The following is a 23,186-nucleotide window of genomic DNA, read 5'->3' on the forward strand; positions in this document are numbered from 1 at the left end:
ATTGTGGAAGTGGAGATTGGAGACATGAAGACACATTTTATTTACTTGACCTTGGGTTTAAAGTCACCACTCAGATGGCAAGTTACTTTTATAAGAACTTTGAGAGACCTAATGCTGTGGCGGATGCCAGCTGGGTAAAATTGAGGCAGCTAATAGATATTCTGGTAATTGGATGTTTGGAGGCAGCTATTTGGTGTTTAGGGCAAGTATTTTCTCAGAAGTGTGTTTTCATTGTGCAGGATGATTATTTGAGTCCAGAAGACAGTGTGATTGGAGTTCCCAGGATTCTGGCCTGGAACATGCTGAAGGATCTAAATGGACTTTTTGGACCCTATTGCAGCTTTCAGGAGGACTGTACCACAAGGAGAGGGTCACACATCTGGGCGAGAGTAAATGCTCAGTGTCAGAAGATTTGGTGGCCAGGGAAGACTGGACATGTGCAAGTAGCTGGGATTAAAATGTCACAATTCCACTTACGAGTGGTGCAAGGTCATTGTTTTCACCCAGAGGGACTATCCTCAAGGCAAGTTCTAATCACTCCAACTATGATGACAAGCTTACCAGAGGGGTTGTCTTAGCTCATATGCAGTGCAAAATCTCAGGAAGGAGTGGTGCCAGTCTGATTGTTGAATGCTAGTGTCTGAGCAGCCTGGTTATCTCCCTGGACCTGGGGGGCTGAGATCATATGACCAGTCAGGATAGAGCCTCCAGAAATCTTGGAGTATAGACAAGAAGGAGCTGTAGTGAGGGTTCAAGAGGCTCAGGAAAAGAGAAAGAGAGACCATCACAAAAAGCAGAAGCCAGAAACTGTTCCCATGAAAGTAGATTGGGAACTGTTGAGTCCTACTGAGAAACAATATTTAAGAGAGCTACTCCAGAAACATAAAGATGTGTTTCCAAATCTGATAGTGGTCTCGGGTATATTGAAGTAGTGGTGCATTATATACCCACTGGAAATGCAGTACCCATAAAGCACAGACATAGAAGAGTTTCTCCCTATGTGTACAAGGAATTCAAGAACCATGTACAACAATTAGTGTCTCAAGGAATTCTCAGAAAAAGTTCCTTGGGCTTCTCCTTCTGTGATCATCAGAAATTTGGATGGGCGTGTACAGTTCTGCTGTGATTACAGAAATTTGAACATGGTGACAAGGAAGGATGTCTATCCATTGCCAAGGATAGAGGAATCACTAGATGCATTGGGACAAGCCATTCTGTTCTCCACCCTTGATTTAATGGCTGGATATTTCCAGGTGGCTATGGGGCCTGCAGATTTTGGGGGAATAGCCATGACTACCCCATTTGGACTGTTTTAGCGTATTCACATGCCCCTTGGTTTATGTAATGCTCCATCCACCTTACAAAGATTGGTGGAGACACTATGAAGAGATCAGGTGTTTAAGATTCTCCTAATTTATTTAGACAATGTACTCGTGTTCTCACAGAATTTTAACAAACACTTGGAGTGATTAGATTTGGTTCTGATCACGTTGGTCAAACACGAACTAAAGTTAAAACCTACTAAATGTAAATTATTCAGTATCGAAGTTAAATTTCTGGGACATGTGGTGTTGGCTCAGGGAATTGCTGTTAGTCCAGAGATGAAGGCATTCGAAAATTGGCCAACACCACAGCGTCTGACTGAAGTTAGGAAAATGCTCAGTTTTATGAGTAACTACTGAAGTTTCACAGATGCCCTGTCCTTTGCATTAGCTAGTGGAGAAGCCCAAAAAGAAGGGCTAGGATAGTACCTTTTAAGTGGACACCAGAATGTCAATGGGCTTTTGAAGAGTTGGAAAGGAGACTTATGACTGCTTCAATTCTGGAATGTCCAGATGTCAAGCTGCCATTTATACTGATTACATGTCTTAAGAGCTATATTGAGTTATACCACCACGGTGACAGATCATTACTAAATCTTGGTCGGTGGTTTTGGGACAGGGTGACCTTTGGATGTATTTTGACTTATAACACAATAACCCTACTGTGAGAGATGTTTTCACCTGCTCACCTAAGTAGTCAATTGACTTTGTCAGCAGTGATTTTAACCGGAAACTGCCTGATCCTGCCAGTACTTAAGCTTCAGTTTGCTTCAGTGGGACTTCTCATAAGAGTAGCATTACACGCATGCTTAAGTAATGGCACAGTGGGGGACTGGACTTTTAAAATCTTCCCTAATGTTTTATCTCATGACTCTCTACTTCAGTATTGACAGACAGATTTCAGTGGTTTGAGTAAAGATTTCACTGCCACATAATTCAGACATCATCATCATCATAAATATGTAGCTCTATAATAACTAATTGAATAACACCTAGCCCTTGCAGCCAATAGTGCATTTCATCAATAGATTATGTGACAGACCCAGACCAGCGGGATACAGGAGTCTGGTAGAATTAAAATTTACTGGCCACTGGATGAATAGTTTTCTGTTCCCTGAGTGACCAGAGCAGGGGCTGCCCTAGAGCAATCAGGAACCTGCTAGAACCAATTAAGACAGGCAAGCTAATTAAGACACCTGGAGCCAATTAAGAACTTACTAGAATCAGTTATGGTAGGCAGGCTAATCAGGACACCTGGTTTAAAAAGGACCTCCCGTCAGTTAGTGGGGGGCGTGCAAGGATCAGGGAGTGAGAAGGCGTGCTGCTGGAGGACTGAGGAGTACAAGTGGGATCAGGCCTTAGGAGGAAGATCCTGCGGTGAGGATAAAGAAGGTGCTGGGGGGAGGCCATGGGGAAGTAGCCCAGGGAGTTGCAGCTGTAGCTATCATGCAGCTGATACAGGAGACATAGACATAGGGCCCTGGGCTGGAACCCGGTGTAGAGGGCGGGCCCGGGTTCCCCCATCCCCTGATCAGACACACAAGGAGTTGACCCGGTCTGTGAGCAACACCAGAAGGGAAGGTCTAATTTGGAAAGGGATCTGGCCTGTCCCCGACCCACTAGGTGGGACGAGAGACTGTGGAGATTGTTCTCCATTTCCCCCATGCTGGCCAGTGATGAGGTTAGCTGAGTGAATGGCAGGTTTGAGCCTCTAGCAGAAGTGGCCAAACGGCAGGCTGCCGTTAACCTCTGAGGTGAGCAAATCCGCCAAAAAGCGCAGGACCCACCAAGGCAGAGGAGGAACTTTGCCACAATGTCAAAGCTTTTTTACAAAGCAGGTCAGTATCATTATCCCCATTTTACAGATGGGGAAACTGGAGCAGAGAGGCGGAAGTGACTTGCCTGAAGTATCCCAGAAGGCCAGTGGTGTAGCTGGGAATAGACCCCAGGTCTCCTGATTCTGTGTAGTGCTCCATCCTATGTGATTAACTGGGATTATGTACTTTTATGTTTGGCATTAGCTTTGTGTGTGTGGGGGTGTGCATGCAATGTATGTTGTCAGGTTTCTATAAAATTTTAAAATCAAAAATGATATGGCTGTTAATAAATTGTTACTTAGCATTCACTAGTCATTCTGGGGAGGAGGCCCTTGATTTGTTTTTGAGGTTTTTCTGCTAAGATTGGATCCAGCCCCATTTAGGACCTGATTCAAATCCCAATGATTTACTGGGTTTTGGATTAGGCCTTTAGGTTTAATCCACCACTGCCTTTAGGCCATATATCATACAGCTGGTGAACCATAGGGAGGAACTCTCCTGGAAGACATTGGGAATTGCATCTCAAATTAAGGACTGTGTATGGCTTTAATGTAGTTAATCCTCTCAAATCATTTTCCCCTGTCCTGTCTATTGACTCTGTAATGCATGAAAAGCACATCAACATGCAAAAATGAACATGTACTTATTTGCTATCGTAGTCAGAAAATTAGAGTTGGCTGGCAGTTCTGCAGGAAAAACAGCCTGAAACAACCAGTTTCAATTATGGGGTTGAAACAGGAATCCTAGGAAATGAAAATATCCTAAGGTAACTCTAGTTTTTCTGGTCAGTTCTTTCTAGATTTCATCTCCTTCCTTAGTTTAAAATCATGACCGACGTTTATTGGGCTTCTAAAGAAATATTTTATCTTACTTGAAACATTTTGCAGCAGAAAAAACAAAGCGAGGTAAACAACCATACCAGTATATGCTAGTCCATAAAAGCTTTCATGCTCCATTTACTATACTTACACATTTTCTTGGACTATACCCAGGGGAAGAGTGAAATGTACACCTTCCCAAGAGAAGCTGGGTAATCACATGTGGTGTTTACTTAATCTATTCTTCCTTTACGTGTGAGCGGATATCTCTTGTGTGCACCTGAGGAATAAAAAAGTTGTTCCAGCGAGCCAGAATCCTTTCTAGCATTACAGCCTCGGCACATACACATTGTGCTGAAAACCATTATATGATAGGCTCAGTGTATACTGTGGGTCAAATGATATGGGGCCTGAATCTCCCCTTTGGTACAACAGTTTGTGTCAAGTGTAAGTCTGAAATGGCTTCAGTGCAGTTGCACTGGTGTAAAACAGCTGAAATGGAGGGGAGAATCAGGCCCCCGAGTCAGAGCTTGCCTTCAGAGACAGGTTTAGCTTGAAATGTAGCTACGTAGGCACATTTCTGGGACTGTTTATTTCCCCTGCTGTTTTTCTTGAGCAAGACTTTTTCATTATTGTTATTTATTTGTATTACAGTAGTACCAAGGGATCCCGACCCAAAATCCGGGCCTTGTTGTGCTAGGTAATTTATGAACATGTAGTGAGAGACAATTGCTGCTCTGAAGAGCTTGTGATCTAAACAAACAAGACCAAAATGTCTGGTGAGAGGAGGGAGGGTGGAAACACAGGCACAGAGACAATGGAGTGACTGGTACAAGGTTGAACTGCTGGTCGGTAGCAGAGCCTGAATTAGAACCCAGGTCTTCTGACTTCCAGTCCAGTGCTCTATCCACATCTGTACACTAAAATTGGCAAATTATTTATGGATAACCACTGAAAAACAATAAAAATAGGCCAAATCCTACCTTCCACCGTACATGCAAATGCCCCTTCCATGTTTAATACCAAGTGGCAAGTCTAGCACAGTGGTCCAAAGGTATTAATGTGGAAAAGTTGGAGCTTACCATGACAGGAAGAGCCCCTTGGTTATTGAACTCCCTACTGCTCCTTATCCCCAAGCAATACCTGTTGCAAGCCCCTAAGAATTTTGGTCTGAGGGACCATCAGCTTTAATGTCCCTGCCCATAGCTGCTTCTGCAGTAAAATGCAGAGTGAAGGATGGTCTCTCACTGGTATCCAGACCACTTACTAGAGCATAAAGTGTTTTAAAAATTAGTTAACAAGTCCTTGAATCATATCTGGCATCACGGACCCATTGTAATATGCTTAGCCCCTGTGTAATACGCTCTTGTTAATCTGTCACATTCAGAAGGTGGGCTGCTGAATGCTGAACTGGTTGAAACCTACACGTGGCTTTCCCAGTCAGTCCCAGCTAAACTGCATTGCGGTTGTGCAGCCCAGTCCCATGCCAGGTCTTATGGGTCAGCAGCTCCTTATCACTAATGGTGCTGAAGTCTGCCATGAGATCTGAAAGTATGAACATGGATATTTGTCCTTTATAGTGATAAGCAGAACCCTCTGTATTCCTTGATACTGTAAAATTTGCTGAGTAAACTGAAGCAGTGCTGTCCAAAATCTGACAGCCTGAAACAATGGTTTTGAGAAGCATGAACTGCCCCATTCATCTAACTGAGTTGTGAACTTTGACATATAAAAAGATAAGAGTTTAAGCATCATAGGTTTTAGTTGTGACCACCTGGATTCTCTTCCGTTCTTCTCTAAGCAAAAGTACTAGTATTTTATTTGAATTTTTTTCCTGTGATCCAGGCTAAACTCATCCATTTGCAGTAGGCACACGTAAAACTCTACAATCTTTCCTATTTGAGTGGTGCATGGAATACACATCCCAACTTCATGGGATACACTGGTAGACATAATATATAACCCTAGCATTCCCTGTGTATTCTTTTCGTGATGAAACAGACCTATTACAGCTAGTCTCAGTAAATAGCAGGGTATGAACAGATTAGCAGTATGTAGATTTAAGGAACTAAACCTGACATTTTTTCTATCTTTACTGAAAAACCCGACCAGACAGCTGAAGAACCTTGAACAAAACTATTCAGGCTATTCTGGTAGAAAGAAAATTAAATTAAACATGTACTTTTAGTTTTATTTCATGCCACAGATTGTGCCCATTGATTCTGTGAAGGTAGCTAAGAATATTAAGAGACCCCTTTTTAAATGTAGAGGATTGATATTATCAGCAGAGAGTAGCTAAAGGAAATAGTACTAGAGCTTCAGGCTAGAAATACCACAAGGATGATGGCAATGACCTCAGACTAGTTCTGAAAGAATGTGTTGTATAGCTGGAAAGGCTAGTGTTGAGTGTGAGGATAGTAACAACTGCATACTAAGGAATTTCTTCTCCATTACAAGAAGTGTTGCTGTAGCAAAGTTATGTGTGTGTCTGCAGAATTCACTGATAAGGACACCAATGTGTGTTATCTCTATTTGTCTGATACATGTCTAAGAAGAACAATATGGGTTTTGACCTCTGTTACACCCTTAAATACTATACTATATTTGTCTCAGATAACATTCATGGTGAAATCTGATCTGTTTGTTGCGGAGCATTAGTACCAATATTTCAATATTCACTTTGGGCCAGATTCTGACACCCTTATTGATATTAAATAGTTGTTACATTGATGTCAATGAGACCACTTGTGGAGTAAGCTGCTGCTCAATATCAGTAGGGTTGTCAGAAATGTAGCCTTAGAAAGTGTCCGACTACACAGTGATTTAGTGAGACAGGCAGAGATGTGATTTAGTGGAAACAAGAATTCCTGAGTTCTAGTTCCAGTTTTAGCTGTGGCTCCCTCTGTAGTGTTGGTTAACCCTTCTGCGTCAATTTCCCCTTCTATATAATGGGGATAATAGTACTTACCGACTTGAAATGAATATTGTGAGGATTATCTAATGTTTGTGAAGTGCTTTGAAGTTGACATTACTTATTATTATTATTTATTCTTAATTATTAATTATTCTTAAACGGTTTATCAAGTATTTTAACTTGTTTTTCTCCACTACTTCAGAGATGCGTAGACTCCAAGGCCAGAAGGGACCATTGTGATCATCTGACCTCCTGTGTAACACAGGCCATACACCTCCCTCAAAATAATTCCTAGACCATGTCTTTTAGAAAAACATCCAATCTTGATTTGAAAATTATCAATGATGGAGAATCCACCACAACCCTTGGTAAATTGTTCCAATGATTAATTATCTTCACAGTAAAAAATCTACACCTTATTTCCATTCTGAATTTGTCTAGATTCAATTGTGTGCATATTTTCTCTCTCTCTCTGTGTGTGTGTGTGAGAGAGAGAGAGAGATTTGGAAGCCTGATGATGCATGGTCTATTCACAAAGTTGTGCTGGTTTAAGTAAAGTTGTGGTGTTAAATTGATTTACAACTTTGTTAGTGGATACCCTTACACTGGTTTAAACCTGGTTTAGATCTGTTTATCTTGCATATAAGAATGGCCTCACACTGAAGCCTCATCTAACACTGGTTTAATAAAACCAGTTTGATGGCACATCTTAAGTTAAGCTGGTGAAAATTTGTGTTTAGACCAACCCTGAGAAGGAGGATGAACTTTTTGAAAACCTTTTTCTAACTGAACCTTCTTAGAAGGAAAAGCAGAATTAGGATCTCATTTATTGTAGAGATCTATATGTGGAGAAAGGAGAGTCTTATGGTTAGACCATAGGGCAATCGGGGAGACCTGGTTTCTACTTCTAGCTTTTCCATAGCTGTTCTTTGTGTCCTTGGACAAATCACTTCATCTCCTTGTTCTTCAGTTTTCCCATCTGTAAACTGCACTTTCCTACCTCACAGGAATGTTGTTAATGAAGCATTAATGAAATAATGTTTGTAAAATGCTTTAAGAAACCTAAGGCCTTCTCTACGCTTAAAAGTTTTGCTAGCATATTCTATGTTGTTTAGGGGCGTGATTTTTTGCTGACATAGCTGAGGCAGCAAAAGCCCTACTGTAATCACAATTAAACTGGCAAAAAAAGGCCTTTTGCCAGCATGGCTTTATTTCACTTGGGAAACTGGTATAAGCTTTACTGGCAAAAGGACTTTTTTGCTACAATAAGCTACATCTGCACTAGGAGGGTTTGCCAGTATAGTTTGTCTATAAATGTAGACAAGTTCTAAAACTGAAGGTGCTATAGACATGCCTAGAATTAGCAGCAGTAGCATGGTTTGACTCAAGTTACTACTTTCAGATGTGCTATATACTATAGCCTTCATTATTCACATAAATGTTACCTGTCCTCCTGAAGTTAAGCCTATTACATGCTGCATTATTGTCTTGTTTGTTTTGTGTTTGTAAAAACTCGGCACAATCTTAATCTTTCTGGCGAATCTGTTGTGACAGAAGAGTAAGTGCAGAAGGATGCATGAAAACATTAGCATTTGTTTCCTTTGGCTCCCTTTCCATCGGCTTTGCTGGCAGCTATGCTGTTGTCCTAATGAGAGCTGCACCAGGGTTAGACACTATTTCCTCTTGCTTTAGTTTTAATATGAGTAATTTATTAGTTGACAATAAGAAATGATTGTAGGGGTGCAGCTGCTTCCCTCAAGCTGGGCATTAGGGTGTTGCCAGCTGTCCCAGTTTCAGCCTGACGAGATGTGTGTATGGAACAATGTGAATGATTTAAAATAATGGATCTGAAAGTCCCTTTTTCTTCTATCATGCCGAAAGGAGGATTTTTCGGAATGAACAGCTAGTTTTCTCAAACAGGAAATACCCTAAAGTACTGCTGTCATAAATATAAAGGGAAGGGTAAGCACCTTTAAATCCCTCCTGGCCAGAGGAAAAACCCTTTCACCTGTAAAGGGTTAAGAAGCTAAGATAACCTCGCTGGCACCTGACCAAAATGACCAATGAGGAGACAAGATACTTTCAAAGCTGGAGGGGGGGGGAGAAACAAAGGGTCTCTCTCGGTCTGTGTGGTGCTTTTGCCAGGACCAGAGCAGGAATGCAGGTCAGAACTCCTGTAAAGAATTAGTAAGCAATCTAGTTAGATATGCGTTAGATTCTGTTTTGTTTAAATGGCTGATGAAATAAGTTGTGCTGAATGGAATGTATATTCCTGTTTTTGTGTCTTTTTGTAACTTAAGGTTTTGCCTAGAGGGATTCTCTATGTTTTGAATCTGATTACCCTGTAAGGTATTTACCATCCTGATTTTACAGAAGTGATTCTTTTATTCTTTCTTCAATTAAAATTCTCTTTTAAGAACCTGATTGCTTTTTCATTGTTCTTAAGATCCAAGGGTTTGCGTCTGTGTTCACCTATGCAAATTGGTGACGATTTTTATCAAGCCTTCCCCAGGAAAGGGGGTGTAGTGCTTGGGGGAATATTTTTCGGGGGGAAAGATGTTTCCAAGTGGGCACTTCCCTGTTCTTTGTGTAACACTTTGGTGGTGATAGCGTTTAACCTAAGCTGGTAAGAATAAGCTTAGGGGGTCTTTCATGCAGGTCCCTACATCTGTACCCGAGAGTTCAGAGTGGGGAAGGAACCTTGGCAACTGCTATATTATGACACGGATCAGGCAACTCAATGGAAAAGGCAGTGGCTTTTTGAAAGTATGTAATATAAGGGAGAATTGGAGAAGGAGAATTTACCATAATACCTTTGAAAATGTTCTTTCCCATGCTGATAAGTTTATGGACCAAAGGTCTCTGTGATTTCTAAATAAAACCTCTATATTGTTAAGGAACAATCATTCCAGATTAGATACAAGTTTATTTGGAAAATCTACATTAAAACAACTGTAAGTAAGTTTCTGATATATAGGTTGAGGGTGTGTGAGGAAGGGCAGAGTTAAGGCTGTTTGGGAATGTTCCAAACCCTTTAACCCCTAAAGGGGTTTTTTTTGTTTTGTTTTAAACTAACATTTCTTGATATTCATACGTACTTAGTAGCAAACTTAGTTTAAAGTTAACAACATTTTTATCTGTTTACTGAGTTCTTTAAAAATATGGTATCGATATATCACTTTTAAAGTGTCTTTTTAAACATTTTTTTGTCAACTGAAAAATATTTTGAACAACACCTTCAAAGAAAAATTCTCGTATACTCTGAAAGTAATCACACGCAAAAACTTTTTGTTTGCTTAAGAACAGTGAATACAGGGGTTAGATATAGTCATTAAAATGTTGATTAATTACAGCTTATTTTCTTCAAATATATCTACTACATGAGTTCTCAAGGATGTTTAACAAAAAAATCATAATTTCAATTCAGAGTAAAGAAAATTAACTTAACAGTTTTTGAGGTATAGGCCATTTAAAAAAAAATAAACTTTCAGAAAAATTCTCCTAAACCTTTGGAGTAAATCTGGCAATTTTCAGGTCAATCTAGTTTTGCCTGCCAAAGTAAAAGGTTAAAAATAGAGTTTGTAATGGAACCTGAGTGCAACCTTAGTGACACAGGATGATATTGTTACACCTTTTTGACCCGAGCAGCTAGTCGATTCAGGACCCTGGGGATGTTTCAGCTGGAAGTAGAAACTGATGATGGAGTCTGGTATTTTCTTGGATGCAATCTTATTCATTTGCAAGGAATGTATAATGTCCTGCTTCTCCAAACACAGGAGGAACCAGAAACAAAAGGAGTCGTTTCTTAGTTTACAGGCCCAATCTTTCCTCATCCAGCAACCCTGACCCAGAACCTTTTGCTAGGCTTTTTTCAGGGTCATGCTGTGGTTACAGGCTACTGCTTGGCTTTCTTGCTGCCTTTGGGTTTCTCTGATTCTTGACTGTCCCCTCCAGCTAGACTACTTCCCCACATGCCAGTGATGCTGGAACAATTTGTATACTGGGGATGCTGAGAGCCATTGAATCAATCTGTAAACCTTGTATATGATGGAAACCACTTCAAGCCAGGGGATGCTGCAGCACCTTCTTCTATGCCACCCCCGCTCCCCTAGTTCCAGCACCTATGCCACAAGCGCATCTGGTCAGAACAATGTCCAATGGAACCGTCCACCCATGTGTTGCTAGTTACTGGGCAGACTAGATTACGTCAATGTTTTAGCTTTGGCCCCTTAACTGTGTCTTACACCTATCTTAATTGAAGGGCATGTTCACACCTTATTTTCAATGAGGCTGTAATTCAACCCATAACAAGGTTTAACCCAGCTCGTAACAATATCATCCATTCATAATAGTATAGAAAAGGTACTGACAGTGTCATTTTAAAAGCAGCCTAATATTAAATAATGGTTAGCTGGTGTTGAGGAGTCTGATTAGTATGCATAAAAATTAACATGTTCTGCCTTCTCTTGCTCCAGGTACAATTATCTACTCGCTGACTGTGAGAACACCTGCCAAAATGTGCATTCACTCATTTATAGCAATTATGGGCAACATAGTGAGAAAAATACGAAGAGCTGAGGATAAAGAAAACTCATCTTAGATTAATATGTCTTATATATTTTTCAGTAAATGGCTTCATGTCCCAGGACTTCAGCACAAACTTTTAGTTACTGGTGGTAGCTCATGAATATATAAAATAAAAACCCTTCGACCACCCCATCATTGGTGGTATAACCAATTTTGACCTTAAACCAAGCTATCACTATCTAAATAGGTTTTGTAATTTGTGCTGTAGCCCCATAGACTGCATGATCATCAGTAGAGATATTATTTAGGCATTTCTGTTCCCTTACAAAAAAAAAACCAGCTGACTTAAAGGAGAAAATGAGTTGCTAGTATTGTGGCTTATATCCTCTGAGGACTAACCAAGAAAGAGCAACATAGTCACATTTGAGCAGATCTGTCATTCTCTTCAAGTACCTTTGTGCCCTCCTGATTCAGGGGGCTGAAGAGGCCACTGGTGTAACTTAGGTAGCCCCTCAGGGCTCTCTAACATCATAACAGCGTGTCCTCAGATGCCTATAGACAGGCTGTGGCCCCACCCCCAACATGTCCTTCCCACCCCTGGCATGGCCCAGATGTCAGGTCTTGCAGGATAGTCTGTGGCTGTCTTCCTCAGCTCCTACACTGGGGGAATTCTCCCCTGGCCAGCCTCTCCAAGGCTTTTTATGCCCTTTTATGTCACTCTGTCAAAAGGGGATGGTGTTGGAGTGAGAATCTCACCCCTAGTGAGCAAGGTCCAGTGGGAGAAAATATGAGACTCCACAAGGGGAGGACTGCCTCTGTGTCTCCATTTCCCATCTGTAAAATGAATATATTACAATACTTGCCTACCTCAGGGGAATATTGTTGGACATAATTAATTAAAGTCTGTTTGTTTTGAGATCCTTTGATGAAAGGCACTGCAGTATATAATTGCAAAATATTGACATTTACTTTTGACGAGAAAAAAATAGGTCTGGAAACCATGCCTAGTACTGAGAGACTTAAGAAGCTCAATCTATTTAGTTTATCCAGGAGAAATTTAAGAGGTGACTTGATCATGGTCCCCAAGTATGTACATAAGAAAAGAGATTTCTGATAGTAGATGGCTCTTTAATAGAAAAAGACATAACAAAATCCAATCTTTGGAAACTGAAGCTAGACAAAGTGAGACTAGAAATAAAGTGCAAAATATTAACCATGATGGTAAATAACTGTTGGAACAACTTACCTACGTATGATGGTTCTCCATCACTTGAAATGTTTAAATCAAGACTAGATGCCTTTCTCAAAGATGTACTCAAGCTCAACCAAAAGTTATAGGCTTAATGCAGAAATTGCTGAGGGAGGTTTGTTGGTCTGTGTTATGCAGGAAGCCAAACTAGATTATCAGAATTATCCTTTTTGGCTTTAAAATCTATAAATCTATCGATATGTGACTCAGATTCTTTCTTTCCGCCCCCCTCTACTATACTATAACATAATGTGTTAGAGGTTACTGTTAAGGTTGCAAACCATTTCACACAGAAACACTAAAGATTAAAGTGGGTGATATTCAGGCTAGATGTGCTTTTTAGTGACTTCAGCTTTGTTCTTACTATGAATTTCACCTATAATTTTATAAATAAATAAATTGCTGATAAATCAGTTGTGGGCACAAAATTATGCTTGAAAAAATGGGGAGCTGGTTTTGAAAATCAAACCCATTGTTGAGTAAGTGTGAAGTTAAAACAAAGAGTTTATGCTTAAAAGAACATAAGTGATACAAGGATTAATTTTTCCCTCAGCTGACAGAAAATTTCCCATGAGTTACCTGCATCTTCCTTCTGGTATGGGTTCATTTTAGTATTATTTTTAAATTAACTCTTTTAATGTAAACTTTTGATCTAACTAAAGAACAGTAAAAATAGATTCCTTGCAATAACATGCTGCTCTGGGAAAACTCTGTGGTATAGAAACAAATAATCAATATCCATAAGACTGTTTTTATTCTTCATTCCAGTATTGTAGTGAAAAGATATGGTGTGTGTGAGACAGAGACATCTAGCTTTGCTTAGTCTAGTATAGATTTAAATATTTGATGTGTTTTTCTATGTGGACTTTGGAGTCTAGGTTTATTCCATGCATTTTTTTTAAAAAAAATCTTCAATTGTATTTTGCTTTTAGGAGTTTTATATCTTCAGTATGGAGATGAAACAAAACAGTTAAGGATGCCGAATGAAATTACAAGCACAGACACAATTCGTGCCCTCTTCGTAAGTGCCTTCCCCCAGCAGCTGACAATGAAAATGCTGGAGTCTCCCAGTGTTGCCATTTACATCAAGGACGAGAGCAGAAACATATACTATGAACTAAATGATGTAAGGTAGGTAAACATGGAACTACAGTTGGTTTGGTTTTTTTCTGCAGTGCATCAATAGCATGAAAAAGAGTAAAGCTGATAAATATCTAACAAATATCAGGTGTGACACATTGAGGCAAGTTCAGTGGTGTCTGAGTAATTTGGGGTTTTCACAGTTTGACACATGCCTTAAGCTATACGTACCACATCTGTTGCACAAGCCGTCTATGTATGATATACTTTATTTAAATATTCATTCAGTACAGATAAGTTTGGTTAGCTTTTACAATTAATATTTTATTGTGTTTTTACCAAAACATGTGTATTTGAAATATTAAACATAAAATAAACATCTAGGCCAAATTCACAAAGTGGCCTTAAAACAGATCCCTGTCTCCGCTGACAGAAAGTCTGATGTAAGGGGTAGTGGGGAAGTGTCCTGGGTGTTTTGGGACACAGTGTGGGCTGGAGGGAGTGTCATGGAGCAGAGCTCCACTATTTATGATCTACCACCAGTGTGCAATCTGTTACGCCAGCGGCAGAGGCTGGAGTGTCCCCACTGCTGCTCTAGTTTCCATCAGGGCTGGGCAACTGAATACCTGCCACTGGTCCTAGATGCTACATTAATACAAATAATTAATAATAATAATTAAAAATACTTCTGAACTCAGCCAATACTGCATACAAAGAACATTGTAAAGACCGGGTTTGTATGTGTGTATGTGCGTGTGCTCTGTTGAATGGAATCAGAGCTGCTCAACCATGTTTCTTAAGCCCTGAACTTCTGACACCAATTGGTATCTGTGCTTTTGGAGCAGAAGGATCAGAATGTTAACCCATAACCACCAAGAAGTTCCCAATGGCCAATGTGCACAGCAGTTACAACCATGTGGCTGACCACAGATTTGTTATGGTGTGAAAAATAGTTAGGGATATGTGGCATATATTTATAGCAGACTGTTTGTAAGATAGTATATGATAAATTCCAGAACAGCCACAAAATGACAAGAGCAAAGCAGAAGAGAAGGAGGGACAGAAGGAAAAGTGTTCAGCTCTAACACCGTCAAATAGTGAATGCAAAACAGATGTGCAAATAAAAAAATACACAAATGTGTACCTGTTATCAGAAAAGTTTCAGGTGGAGTGGAATGGAGTTATGGTGCAAATACAATTCAATTCAGAGATCAAATGCACTCTATTTTACTACTTTACTTCAAGCTGTCATATTTCTACAAGATAGCTATGGAGATTATTTTTAAACAAAACTTGACATTAGTTGAGTAACCTCTCTCAACCATCATTTTAGAGATAGAAAAGAGAGTAGATTAAGTTTGGTCCAATTAAAGATATTACCTCACCCACCTTGCCTCTGTATATGCCATCATTATTTGTGAGCTAAGAATGAACTGGAAAATGAGAGAACTTTCCTTGCATTGAAAAATACATTAACCAAGAATCATTCCATGTCCATATGGAGAGCAGAATTCTGTAGTTTAGATTCTTCATGCAGATCTCTGAGCAGAATTTTGTCCTTACCTTATATGTAACATCTGCACTCTTGGCACTGAATATTATTTAATTTACAGACCATAAACATTGTTCCCAAATTATTCACTAACTAAACGTAGACCTGTCACCTTTTTTAGATATTGATATTATCTTAAATTCCATATTAGTAAGACAGAAAAGAGTTTATGCTGCCATAAATAAACTAAGAACATAAATTTGCTACAAGGTAGGTATTTTCTTGTACATTCTACATGTAGTTAACTCTCATCAACTCTAAACTTCTCATTAACCATACATTTCTTAAACAGATGGGACTGATCTGTCTGTAAAGCTATGTGGTTTTTTAATAGACTACTTGAAGTCTACAGCAGCAGTGCAAGTTCTGACTAGTTACAGATTCAAAGCAATCGCTGACTGTAATATGACTTTAAAAGAAAGAAATTAGACCAGCCCAAGAATGCTTCACTTCAGTTTTTTAAAATGATAATCCCAATGAGTAAGATCAGTCCACTAAACTTGTAGCTGTACCTGGAGGAAAGGAATTCAGTCTTCTGTGCAAATTCTCTTGAAATCACTACTGTGAAATGAAAGGAATCACAGTTTTGAAAGGACATTAGTGTGTTTAGATTGTTGCCGTTAATTAGATTGTTGCTGATTAGTCCTGGGCAAGAAATCAGCAGGACTCAGGACAGATTTCTAATCTATGAAATTATTGTAAGGTAGGTTTTGAGACTAATGTAAAACATCTGTTGTCTGATTGTTGTCTGAATGAGTCAGTTTATAAAAAGACTTATGAATGACAAGGCTCTTTGTGCTAATCTTAAAAATCTTTTTGTTTTCTCTTCCAACAGTTTGCATCAAATTCTGCAGTTGCTTTTATCAAAGCTGTGCTTTTTTTTATTTAAAAAAAAAAGCTTTATGAAAGATTGGAGGCTTGAAAGTTTGGTTTTACGTTTGCTGATGTGTTCTTAATTGCTATGGAATGTTTTCAGTTTTGTGAACAAACTAAGTTACATTTGCCTCAACAATAATTTCAAAAGAGTATTTTTCTTTTGATTTATGCTCATTAGAATAGCAGAAATTCATGTGTTTGTGTAGAGTACACAATAAAGTATTTAAATATTAACTTAAATCCTTTCGGGTGCATTGTAAATATTGCAGCTTTATTATCTTACAAAGTGTTTTCACTCCGTGCGGGGGATCTTGAAAGAAACTCAGTACCACCTGGTTTTTATGGGTGTGGAGCTGTGCTGAAAGAATGATACTTTCCATGGGAAAGAGAACTGAAGTAGGTTTTGTTATTTGTGTGTCTATTTTATAGCAGTAGGGTTTTTTTATTGGTCAGTTGCAGCAATGTCATGATGGTGGTTGATGTCTGTTGCCTGAATCCTTAGGGCAAGCAAAGGAAATGTCTAAAATAAAACTCCTTTCATCTATTATCGTTCTCGATGTTTTTGATTCCAGGAACATTCAGGACAGATCTTTCCTTAAAGTTTATAACAAAGATCCTGCGCAAGCATTTAATCATACATCCAGAACTGTAAATGGAGATTTAAGGGTAAGTGCCAGAGTTGATTTATATTCATTTTTATTTGATCTGCTGTTTTCTGTGTGAAATATTTACATTAACATATATAGTGTGAATACACACATGCTGCAAGGGGAATACACTGATCCATGCTGCTAACTCATTTATTGATTTATTACAGGGGTAGGCAACCTATGGCACATGTGCCAAAGGCGGCACACAAGCTAATTTTCAGTGGCACTCACACTGCCTGGGCCCTGGCCACCAGTCCGGGGGGGCTCTGCATTTTAATTTAATTTTAAATGAAGCTTCTTAAACATTTTAAAAACCTTATTTACTTTACATACAACAATAGTTTGGTTACATATTATAGACTTATAGAAAGAGACCTTCTAAAAATGTTAAAATGTATTACTGGCATGCGAAACCTTAAATTCAAGTGAATAAACGAAGATTCGGCACAACACTTCTGAAAGGTTGCTGACCCCTGATCTATTACTTCATTCCTTGTCACTATTTACTTTAACACTCTCTGATCCCTTATTCATTCACAGTAAAGAACTGAAATCACAGCACAACTTTTTTAGTAATTTGTTTCAGATTTCAATTTGAAGTCTCATTCATTAGTGGGCACCAAACTCTTTCTTCTTTTCAACAAAGCAGAGTATCGTTTAACTTTTACTCTATTAGTAGTGCAACTCCCAACACCATTTTCAAAAGCTTTCCAGTTGAGCTCCAGGTCTCCTGATGTGCTTCATAAATGACTATCTCAGACTCAAAATACTAATAAATGCTTTGCAGTTTTGAAAAGAGCATCAATTTTTGTGTGTCTGTCAAAAATACCATAAATATAGTAACCTTTGTTAAGTTGAAATCTTTGCTTTTGAATTTGCCAAAAAATCTTCTGAAATTTACTCCCTTTGTTTCTTTTTTGTTTAAATATAATATATAGGAAATAATAAAATCATATTAAGCCTTCAAGAAGGATACAGTTACTATCAAGTGTGCTGCTTGTTTTTTAGTAACTTACACATGCTCCAAAGCGGATGTCAAATGTTCTGAGGAACTCCTGTAAAAATATTAGTTTATAATTGTGCCTCTGGTTCTTGGTTTCACGATTTCTTTTGCATCTGCCACAGATCTTTGCTTTTTTGGTTTAATTATATTTAAGTACTTTTGCAGTTGTAATGGTGTAGGGCATTGTTGTTTCAGTGCAATTGTGGCAGTCGTTCAGTTTCCTGCGGTATTTTCAACCACCTCTCCTGTAATTATTTCATTTAAATATTTGAATTTTAAAACATCATAAAACAATCTCTCTGATGGGTCATAAAATCCAATTATCTGAATATTCACCTCACTGCATGTTAAAAATCTGTATATAGAGTGATAGCAGCTCATTTAGGGGCCGATCTGATAAATTGCTATGTGTCTCCTGCAAGGTGCTGAGAATCCTGAAATATTATTGACTTCTGTGGAGCAGTAACCGGATGTATCTGAAATATATCATTAATATCTTAGGGCAGGGCACATTTTTGGTACCTATAGTAATGTTAACCATTGTAATAATAATGTGTTGACATTGCATCATTAGGTCTAAATTGTTGTTGTCCCACTTGAAAGTGGGGCTAAATGTAACTTTTTTGCGTGTTGTGTGCTGGACTGGTATTCAGACATGTTTTGCTAATGTGTACACAAAATCAAAATATCAGCAATCTGGATTACTTCTTTGGCCCTGTGTCAGATATTTACTATCTAATAAAGTTGTTTCAAATACAAATGTCTCTCTGTAAAAACAGTGGTTAAAATTTGTATTATTCACATTAAAATATAAAACTGTGAAACTGAGATTATGCCCACAGATACATATTGAGTATGGCGAAACTCCCTCCCTCTGGCCAAAGTGGGATAATTCAAAAATAAAGGTGGCTGGCTCCCTCTGTACCAGCGCAGGAGGCTGGATTAGGGGACATCTTAAGGTCTCTTCCAGCCCAACGTTTCTACAATTCTGTGATTATTTTACCATGTTCCACTCTACTCTCTGAGGTGGTTCTGTGTGTGTCTTACCAGAGGTGGCATTTCAAAATCTTCACATCTCCCAAGAACAGTTATTTCCTGGTCTGTAGCCAGCTCACCTGGAGATGTGTTTTCTTAGCTCTCACAAGCTCAGCAGAGTTGGGTTTGGTCAGCTCTTGTATGGGTGACTTAACTACCTTTTCAGTTTGAGAGGTAGTCCCTGCAAGTCAGAGTTCAGGATACTGGTGAGGCAGCATGGAGAAGCCTAAAAAGAAGCACCTGATTTTATGTTTTGTTGCTTATATATGTGATCACATGAATATATATGGTGGACAGGGAGAACCCAAGAGTAAGAATGCATTCGTTCTGCAGCTGCATTGAGGCAGACAGATGTAGGATATGGAAGAAGTTGGATGGTGGGAAAGATATCATTCCAGTCTTCGTTCCCTCACCATGGTGCTTAGATAAATTGAAACTAACTATACTAAAATGAGAGGGGAGGACGGAATAATTATTGTAAACACAGTGCTTCAGATTAGCATCTGTTTCAGTAAATCTAGGGATAAAGCGATTATTGCCTGTCCTGTTTTAAGGAGATTACTTTTGAAATGTGAATCAACACTGTATGAAGGCAGATCTTGTCACACATCTTTTGTGTTTTACTTAGGGCTGGCAGAATTTGATGTTTATTTTTTATAATGTTGATAGATAATACTGATGTTTATTTTAAAGTTTTTTTCCTATTTTTATTATTTAAATTTTCGGTTATGGGAAATTATGGAGGGGATCAGACAATAATTATTGAATGACAGTAGACACTGAGACTCAAAAAGTTAAAGCTTTATAGCCATTAAAACTCAAATTGCCAACATCACATATCCAAATATACAAAGTTAGTATCCTTGAATCAAAGTCTAATAGGTTCTCAAGCTACATTTTTCTTACTTTGCCTATCAGTAGATTTAAATAGTCTCCATGCAGTTTGCAGGCATTTCACCCTTGTGACTGTTCCTTTTAATTTTTGTTTAACTAGCTTCCTCATTTTTGTGTAGCTCCCCTTTTTGAAGTTAACTGCTACTGTGGTGGGCTTCTTTGGCATTCGTCCCCATACAAGGGTGTTAAATTTAATTATATTATGGTCGCTATTACCAAGTGGTTCAGCTATATTGATATCCTGGACCAAATGCTGTGCTGCACTTAGGACTGACTCAAGAATTGCCTCTCCCCTTGTGAGTTCCAGGACAAGCTGCTCCAAGAGGCAGTCATTTATGGTGTCAAGAAATTTTATCTCTTCATCCTATCCTGAGGTGACATGTACCCCGTCATTATGGGGATAGTTGAAATCCCCCATTATTACAGCATTTTCTCTCTTTGCAGACTCTCTGATCTCCCTGAGTATTTCACAATCACAGTCACCATCCTGGTCAGGTGGTCCTTAATACATTCCTACTGCTGTACTGTTGTTGTTCAAGAATGGAATTTCTATCTATAGAGATTCTATGGCACAGTTTGATTTGAGATTTTTATTTAATTTGACGCTATGCTTTCTTTCACATATAGTGGCACTCCCCCATCAGTGCAACCTACTATGTTATTCCGTGGTATTACTCATCCCACTGGTTATCCTCATTCCCCCAAGTTTCTGTGATGTCTATTATGTCAATATCCTCATTTAATGACAGTCACTGTAGTTCTCCCATTAGTATTTAGACTTGTATATTTTGTCAATATTCAGTTGCTTTCCTTCATGTAAAAGTATCTCATTTAAATATGACTGTTCCTCTCTGGCTCCTAGGTGTACTTTGCCAACTTCTGTCCTATCTTCTTTGTGAGAACATAGAGTTCCTTCTTTAATAAATTAATCCCTATGAGATGTGTCTGCCTGCATTGTGTGCTCATCTGCATCTGTCAGCTTTCCCCTAGTCCTTAGTTTAAAAAACCCTCTACAACCTTTTTAAGAAAGACACAGAGATAATAAATGCAAGATCATCCTTTTGAGTTCTTCGGATACTTTAAACAAAAGGCTTCCAGATTATGGGAGATTCCTAGCGGTGTTTCATTGGATTGTGTTCAAGTTAAAAATCTTCAGGTCATTAAATGCAAAAAGTAAAAATACAAGTATTGCCAAAATTGACCACTTGCTGATTTTTTGTAACAGTCTTACGGTATGTCTATACTGCAATCACAAGGTATATAGACATATTGAGCTAGCTCTAATCTAGCTAGCTCAGGTACCAGAATGATTGCACCGTACCATTTAGGGCAGGGAGGGGGATTTGTCTGGCTGGCCGAAAGTAGGGAACAATGCTTTATGGCTGGGGGGAGCTGAAGGGGAGAGGTCAAACTACTGCAAAAGGGGACAAGGGGCCAGCATGGTGACACTGACGCATCCCCTGGGAACCGGACAGGTGGGAGGGTTTAAAAGGGGCAACTGTGTGCGTGAAGCCCCCTTCTACTCGGAGCAGGCTGAGGCAGCCCAGGTACCAGAACAGTCAAGCTTGTGCTCCAGAGCGCACTAGACTTGCGAGGGATTCCTGGGCAGCTTGTACAGCCACGCTGAAGTGCACGCTGCTGCAGCTTCCCTGCTCCAGGACCTGAGCTAGTTAAATGAAAGCTAGTCTGGGTATGTTTACTTGAACTGTAATCACACCCTCTGACTGCAATAAGCATCCGCTTAGAGTGTAGCTCCTAAAACTGAGAGCAAATATTTAAACACGTAGTTGTTTGAAGGCATGATAATGCTAGGAATACCCATAGTAAGTTTATAAGGTGCCAAACACTACCTTCCTGATCCCTCTACCATAAAACTTTTTCTTTAGGAAAAAAACTAATATATGTATATCTGATACAGAACTTCTAAACGATACAAATATCATCATTCCTGCTGTTTTGCTGCCTGCTTTTTCTAGTGCTCTTGTTGTCATTGAGAGGTTATGACAACATGAGCCATATTGTATTTATAAACATCATGTGTTTCCTTGATATGACTTGCAGTGTCTGCCAAGCAGAACACATGGAAGAAACATTTCTCATTAGCTCAGCATTGGTTTTGGTTATACTGATTTCCGGGACAGGAAAAATGCCTTTCTTGCTCAGACTTAACTTTCGGACAGTGGAAGCAAAGCCTGTGAATATCCATGAAATCTCTTGAACAGAGAGGCTGCTGCTGTTTTAATCCACATGTTTTGTCTCAGAGCTTCTTCTAGCAAAACAAAAGCAAAGAAGTTTAGTTTTAAGACAATGTAAAGACAAGCTTAGCTGAAAGTACTTTTGTGTTCTAATACCTGCCAGATGCTTCTAGAAAAGGAGTTCACCAAAAGATGTAAGGTAAGATGCCTATTCGTAGTGAATATGGAATTCCTTTTTCTTTTTGGCTAAAGGATATTTTTAGATTAACTGGGGATTTAAACCAGAGATCAAAACTAGATTTTTTTAAAATCTTCCAGAAGAAGAAATGTTTTATTCCCCTGTTGACTACCAAAACTAGTCTTTTTATGTCTAGTTTAAAATCTGTGTATTGAAAGTAATAATTTGATTACTTTCTAACTTGTCATTTGAAATCTGGTTGAGAGTTCAACATAATATATAAATATAGTATCTGATGCTCTGGAATTGTTTCTGTGACATGAGTTTTACTATTTTTAATGAATGAGCTATTTCTAAGCTGTCAATTATTTATGCTGCTGTAGGGAAGAAGACATTGAGAGGTAGCTATATCTAATCAAACTGTTATGAAATATAATAAATGTACCTGTGTTCTTTCATTCATGTCTTTCATATCCTATAAAAATTACCCCATAAATGATCTAGATTATTGAGAAGGTGGCTAGAAGATTAAGAATTAGTTAATTTTTATTTTTAGCTATGAATAAAACAAAATATAAACCTCAAGTATCGCACATATAACGATCTGTTTAAATGTACAGATCCTAAGCTATATTTGGATAGAGATCTCATTGTGGCTTTTTAAATAATTAAGTGGTAATGTGCTATTGTTGAATTATATTTATTTTGAAAAAATATCATTCATGTTCTATGTAATCATATAGATTCTGTAATATAGCAACAATCTAAAAGTGGCATTTTTAAAAGTTGCCAAAGAATAAAATGGGTCTGTTAAAACCAAGTTCTACTTACTTTTTTTCAAGTTAAATGATATCAAACTTGATCTGAAAAAAAGTATTTTAGCTAACATCGACTAGTCTAGGAATATGAGTATGCCCCACCCACTCTGCAAATACCAGAAGTCTTCCAGTTATATATTACTCTCTTTTTAGATTAAGAAATCACAAGCCTGTCATCTGGAAATCCCCAGTAACTTTTTCTGTGAAGAAATAGATCCATGCTCCCACCATGATACACTCACTTTAATAGTGTTTTTA

General features: G+C 38.6%; 1 protein-coding gene across 26 annotated transcripts in view; it reads left to right on the plus strand.

Annotated features, from left to right (window-relative positions):
* The window catches only part of KIAA1217 (KIAA1217 ortholog), a 511,170-nt gene that overhangs the window by 389,537 nt on the left and 98,447 nt on the right, over window positions 1-23,186 (plus strand). For 18 of the 26 annotated variants that reach the window (XR_005224058.2, XR_005224057.2, XM_037890862.2 and 15 more), the window contains 2 exons: window positions 13,580-13,778; window positions 16,728-16,821. Coding sequence is in view for 20 of the 26 variants with exons in the window: in XM_037890862.2 (XP_037746790.1) it covers window positions 13,580-13,778; window positions 16,728-16,821 (293 nt within the window). In the remaining 6 variants the exon portion in view is untranslated. Of the gene's footprint in view, window positions 1-13,579; window positions 13,779-15,661; window positions 15,983-16,727; window positions 16,822-21,519; window positions 22,132-23,186 lie in introns of those variants that run through there. The other 8 variants (XM_043541338.1, XM_043541345.1, XM_043541337.1 and 5 more) reach the window with 6 other exon arrangements.

The sequence above is a fragment of the Chelonia mydas genome, chromosome 2 (assembly GCF_015237465.2).
Source record: "Chelonia mydas isolate rCheMyd1 chromosome 2, rCheMyd1.pri.v2, whole genome shotgun sequence".
Lineage (NCBI taxonomy): Eukaryota > Metazoa > Chordata > Testudines > Cheloniidae > Chelonia > Chelonia mydas.